Genomic DNA, 6,065 nt, shown 5'->3' with positions numbered 1-6,065 from the left:
CATGAAATAATGATTAGGGTTAAGTGTTTCTTACTTAACCCATTAAGGACTTAATCTATTAAGTCCACTGTTGCCTTACATTAATTTGCCAATGACTATTATTTAATATTTAAAGTTATTAAATAATTCTCGTGTGCGTCCCGATCAATTCCCAAAATTAGGGTTCCATGGCATTAGGGTTTTCCAAACCCTATTTAGGGTTTCTGACCCAATACTAGCCCATTAATCAATGGTTGGGCTTTTAGGTCACTTTAGGCCTCATTAGGCCCGTTAAGATTTTATTAAGTCAATTAGGGCTTTATTGGGCCCCAATAAGCCCACAAGAGTTTCATTAAGCCCATTAGGGTTTCAAGCATCCCAACGAATCAATACCACAATGCAAAGCACACCGCCACCCGACATGGTGGCCGGTGGCGGCAGCCACCACCCTATGGTTGTGGTTTTGACTTTCTTTCCATTATCTCATTTGTTACAACTACAATACCATCCAAAAATACACACACACATACTAATAATACACGCACACAGCCACTAAAATACACACACCTACGGTGGTGTATGGCGGCAACGGGGTTTTCCTCGGATCTCCGACAGCAGCAACCCAAGACACGTCCGATACATAATACACTTCAGCCACCCTGGCGGCTCACGGTGGCGACGACAGCGAGGAAAACGACCAGCAATAGCGGCGGACTTGGTCACCACGAAACCCAACAACATCAAGACCGATCAGCCCCACCCACGACCATAACACCGAGTCAGCACTCTCCTCATGGACTCCGACGTCCCACAGTGAACTCTTTGCTGCCTACAACATCCGACAGCGACGACTCGATGGTCGGAAATGCGAGGAGAAGGGAGTGGTGGCATCGGCATAATCGAGCGGGCCTACTCACAGCGTCTTCATCCACAGCAGAGGTCCGTCGACGACCTCAATTGATTGGAGCAGCATGAAGAAGAAGGGAAATGGAAGCTGGACGAGGGAGAAGAAGATGACGGCTGGAGGATGAAGAGGGAGTGGGATGTCGGTTGTTACATCCCTTAGGGTTAGGGTTTAGAGGCTTACAATATATACCCGCATCACATAAAACTTCTTCCCATATTGACACAACCCGCCCCTCCTTCACCTTTTCTTTTCATTTTAAATCCCAAATTTACCATTTGACCCCTCCATGACAAATTCTTCCCAATATAGGTCCAAAATTTACCTTTTAGTCCCCAGCTTCCAAAATCTTTTCAATCTAAACCCAATATTTACCAAACAACCCCTGTCTTCAGAAATCCTTACAAAATAAATCTTGAACTTACACTTCAATCCCTAACTCCATAAAATCCTTCAATATAAGCCCCCACACTTACACTTTAACCCTCGGAAATCAATAGTATCTCATTTGGCACCCCGAAACCAACACTCCACTAATTATTAATTAATTTTGGACAATAATAACAAATAATAATAATACAAATTGCTACTCGGGTTCTAGGTTCATTATTTAATTATATTATTTTAAACGGGACGTTACATCACAAATGACCTGAATTTATTACCTGTCTTGTATATAGCCATCAGACCAATCACATTCGTTTCTCTCCTTCTCTTTCTTCTCGCCAACACAGTGACGAGTCTCCGGTGGTGAGCCCCCTAGCGAGCGCTAGGGGGTGGTGTTCCAGGTTGCTTAACGAGTTTGGCGATGGTATTTGGCGAGCCCACTCCGCTTAGCCTAAAATGACCATTTTCGCAAAAAAATAAAATAAAATAAAAAATTGTAAATACTGTTTTTGGTACAAAATCAAAACCATAACCACCATCTGTAAAATTTTGTCTTTGAAAGACCATAAGGCCTATTTGTGAAATTTTATCTTTTTAGGGACAAAATAATAAAATCGAAAAATATCTAATAAAACTTACACAATAATATTTTCTAAGAAAACAATTTTTTTAAAAATAGAATAAAGTTTGATTTTTAATACCATCTTATAACAAACACATTTATAGCTAATTAGATTAAATATCTTATCGAACTACCATGTAATTAGTATTTTTCAAAAAAAGTAAGGCAGTGTTTGATAAATGTCTGACCGGGTCGAGTCAACAAATTGGGCTGACTCGGTCAGGCCCTAGGTGTTTGATTTGTGCTTTCACGGTAAGATTAGCTGACCCAAATTGCTTTCTGGCTTAGTTTCTTAACACTTGCTGACTGGAAATTAGACCATCTTGCCCCTGCGTCTTTATTCTTTCTTCCCTCATTCGCGTTCCCTTCCTAGTGACCTAAAAGCAGAGCCGCCATACAGGAAGAACTCCACAGCGAACGCCAAACAGAGGTCGCTGGTCGGACCTTGCCATCTCGCCGGTCTAACCTCCGCCACCGCCAGATTTCTCTTCAATCAGTAACGCCTTCTCGACTCCATCACACAGGTAAGATATTCTTCTAACTTTTCTGTTAATAATTTTCAAAATCAGATACCATTTATGTTTTGATGGTATGAAATTTGAAGTTCTTTATGAAATCAAAATACTATTTGGTTAGAATATTATGAATTCTCAACCTGTATATGAATTGGAAGTTTGTTTTTGTTCTTTTTTGTAGTTCTTTGTGTACAAGAACTAAAATTTGAAATTCTTTGTTCCAATATGATGAATTTCGAAATTGTATGTGAATTGGAACTTTTTTTATGTTCTGTGTTGTAGTTCTTTGTGTATAAGAACTGAAAATTGAATTTTTTTTTTCTAATGTTATGAATTCGGAAATTGAATGTGAATTGGAAGTTGTTTTTTCGTTTATAAGCTATTAAATTAGAAATTTGAAGTTCTTTTTTGTTAATAAACTATAAAATCAGAAATTATGTTTGTTGTATTATGAAATTGAAATCAAAATCCAAATGTTATGAAATTGTTTAAGTATATGTTGATATTGTTGACCTTAATTGTTAACTTGTTATCTTTTGTGAAATTGTTAGCTTGAATATTGATGTTTTATGAAATCTAAAATTATTTGTGTATAAGTTATCAAATCATATTTTTTTTGAGTTTAATTGTGCTATTATTATTTAGGATGATGTTAACTTCCTTGGTTGAAAATTGCTTTATGTTTAAAACTGTTCTTGATCTTGATAAAAACTATGATAAATTACTTTAAATATTAATGTTTTAGGATGTTGGTTTGGAACGAGAGTGAGGACAAAACGTTCATTGTTGCATGTATCCATGAACTAAACACTAATGGCCGTGAGGGTTCTGGGTTTAAGGCAAGTTCATGGAAGACAATATGCGAAAAATTGATAAACGAACATCGTAAAGAGGTTGATCAGAAGAAAATGAGAAACCACTTTGACTACTACAAATAAAAATATGTTGCTTGGGTGAACTGAAAAACAAAACCAACAATATATATGATCCTATAAAAAATAAATTTAATCTGACCGATGAACAATGGAAGGAAGAGGAGAAGGTAATACTTTTTATAACAAATACTAGTATGATTATTTTTATAGCAAATACTAATATTTATAAAAATTGTAAACAGTTGAACAAGTTTGTGTTGTCATTGAAAAGTAAACCCCTGTTGTTCCTTGATCTTTGCACCCAACTATTTGAAGGCTCGACCTCAACGGACTTTCAAAGTTGGGGGCCATCTTCTATACTTCTCTCGTCCTGTAGAATAGTTTAGCGCACATGATTTTGATGATGATGTTCCAATGGAAACCTCAAAACAACACGTAGGTGCAAGTGAAGAATCTTTGGGGCGTTCAAAAAATAAGGAAATTGGTGGAAACAAAAGAGTTGGTGGAAAAAAAAAGAGATGCAAGGGAATTAGAAGTCGATGATGAGATTGTCAAGCTTGCAAGGTCGTTAGTGGAAAAAATGAAAGAATGGAAAAAAGTGAAATGGATAAGGATGTTGATGCGTGTATGGAGAAATTGAACAAAATGGAATGGGGTGAAGAAGATGAAAGACACAAGACCGCTCTTTTGCTATTTGGTGAAAGTGCCAATGTTCGAAAAGTTTGGTTACGACTTTCGCATAGTAGTTGTGCGTCGTGGGTGATGGGTGCGGGTAGGAAGTATGGTTACCTTTAATGGGTGCGGGTAGAAAAGTTTGGTTACTAGTTTTTTTGGATCCTATGTTTGATGACTTTTTTGGATCCTATGTTTGATGACTTTTTTGGATGATGTTTAGTAGTTTTTTGGATCCTATGTTTGATGACTTTTTTGGATGATGTTTACTAGTTTTTTGGATTCTATGTTTGATGACTTTTTTGGATGATATGTTATTGGATATTGAATGTGACTTTTGTTATTTACTATTTTTTGGTTATATGACGTTCGTTATATGACTTTTTTACTTTAACATGTTACCTAATTGTTTGTAACAGGTCAAGTATGGTTTCTGATGGTGAAGTTGTAGCTTTTCTTTTACTTGTGTTTTACTAGTTGAGGTCAAACCGGCGCAGGCTAATTAGAATTCATAGAATTAGAGATAACGATTCAAGCGAGTATGCGTATACGCAAGATTTGATGTATGGAGACCCTACACAATGTTTCGATATGATGCGTCTTACACAAGAGGCATTTGCATTATTATGTAACCATTTTACCCAAAAAAATTGGTTGCAAGCTAGTAGGAAAATAAGCATTGAAGAGAAGATGGCTATGTTCTTACATGTTATAGGACATAATGAACGTTTTCGTGCGGTTAAGGGAAGATTTCATCACTCCACACAAACGATTCATCAATGTTTTAACGAAGTCCTAACTGCAATGATGTGTTTTGCAAAAGAAATTATAGTACCAACAACTCTTAATCCAACAAGACATAACTCGAAACGACATAGAAGGTTAAAAAATATTTTTTCCGGAGCAATAGGTGCATTAGATGGAACTGTTGTACATGCGGTTGTACCCGTTGATCAACAAACTCGTTATAGAGGAAGAGGAAAAGGAGAATGTTTTCAAAATGTATTAGGAATTTGTGATTTTGATATGATATTAACCTTTGTTTAGGCTAGATAGGAGGGTATAGCACATGATTCGAGAGTTTTGAAATAAGTTGCATTCAATTCGACTTCTGGATTTCCATTTCCTCCACCACGTTTGTAATCCTTATATAATTTTTATTATCTATCTTCTTTATATAATATGTGTCATTATATAATATGTCACATTCATTTGCAGATAAATATTACCTTTGTGATGCAGTATATACAAACACTCGTGGGTTTATGGCTCCATACCGCAATACTAGGTATTGGTTAGTCGATTTTCGAAGAGGCAGACCTTTATCTAGAGAAGAAAGGTTCAATTATGCTCATGCACAACTTAGAAATGTTATTTATGGTGTATTGAAGGCGAGATTCCCAATCTTAAAACAAATGGCTCCTTATCCTTTTATAGTACAAAGAGACATAGTCATTGCTTGTGTCGCGGTCCATAATTTTATAAAGAAATACAATATAGAAGATGATTTGTTTAGGAATTTTGAGGAGGACACTATGGTTACTCCTGACGTCCAAGGTGGGGGAATTGATAGAGAAAACATACAAGGCATAGAATGGGGTCCAGAAGCCGATATGCGTGTTTTGCGTGATCAAATTGCAAATCGACTACTTTCACCTACTTTACATTAAATTATTATGTTATTTTAAATTTCATTATGTTTTTATTTGGATATTAAATGATTTACGTTTAATTTACATTTTGTATGACATTTTTTATTTGTGTGTCATTTACATTTTGTATGACAATATGTATGTTTTTATAATTATTCAGCAACTTAATCTATCACTATATATAATAGCAGGGTAAAATAGTCATTTTTCATCACTCAGCACATTCAGTCAGATGTATAATCAAACAACAGGATTTCTTACTCAGTCAGGATTTCTTACCCAGATAAACCTTTTCTAGTCAGCACTTTCTTAGTCAGCAACTATTAAACGGGGCCTAAATGTCTAGCGTAAGCTGTAGCGTAAAACATATAATATTGCTTCTTAAAATATGAACAGTACACCATTAAGGTCGTAGAGTATCGCCTTGGAGGTCTCTCTCTCTCTCTCATGTTTTGGTTT

The 6,065-nt window shown here is 36.0% G+C and overlaps 1 protein-coding gene across 1 annotated transcript; it reads left to right on the top strand.

Moving 5' to 3' along the window:
- The first annotated feature begins 3,870 nt into the window (after positions 1-3,870).
- On the top strand, positions 3,871-5,624 carry LOC128133183 (uncharacterized). The gene is made up of 4 exons (XM_052770120.1): positions 3,871-4,054; positions 4,374-4,378; positions 4,432-4,945; positions 5,173-5,624. The coding sequence occupies exons 1-4, from the start codon at positions 3,871-3,873 to the stop codon at positions 5,622-5,624; spliced, it is 1,155 nt and encodes a 384-aa protein (XP_052626080.1).
- The last annotated feature ends 441 nt before the right edge of the window (positions 5,625-6,065 follow it).

Source organism: Lactuca sativa, chromosome 4, assembly GCF_002870075.4.
Source record: "Lactuca sativa cultivar Salinas chromosome 4, Lsat_Salinas_v11, whole genome shotgun sequence".
In the NCBI taxonomy this organism is placed as follows: Eukaryota; Viridiplantae; Streptophyta; class Magnoliopsida; order Asterales; family Asteraceae; genus Lactuca; species Lactuca sativa.
This window is presented reverse-complemented; position numbering and strand designations above follow the sequence as displayed.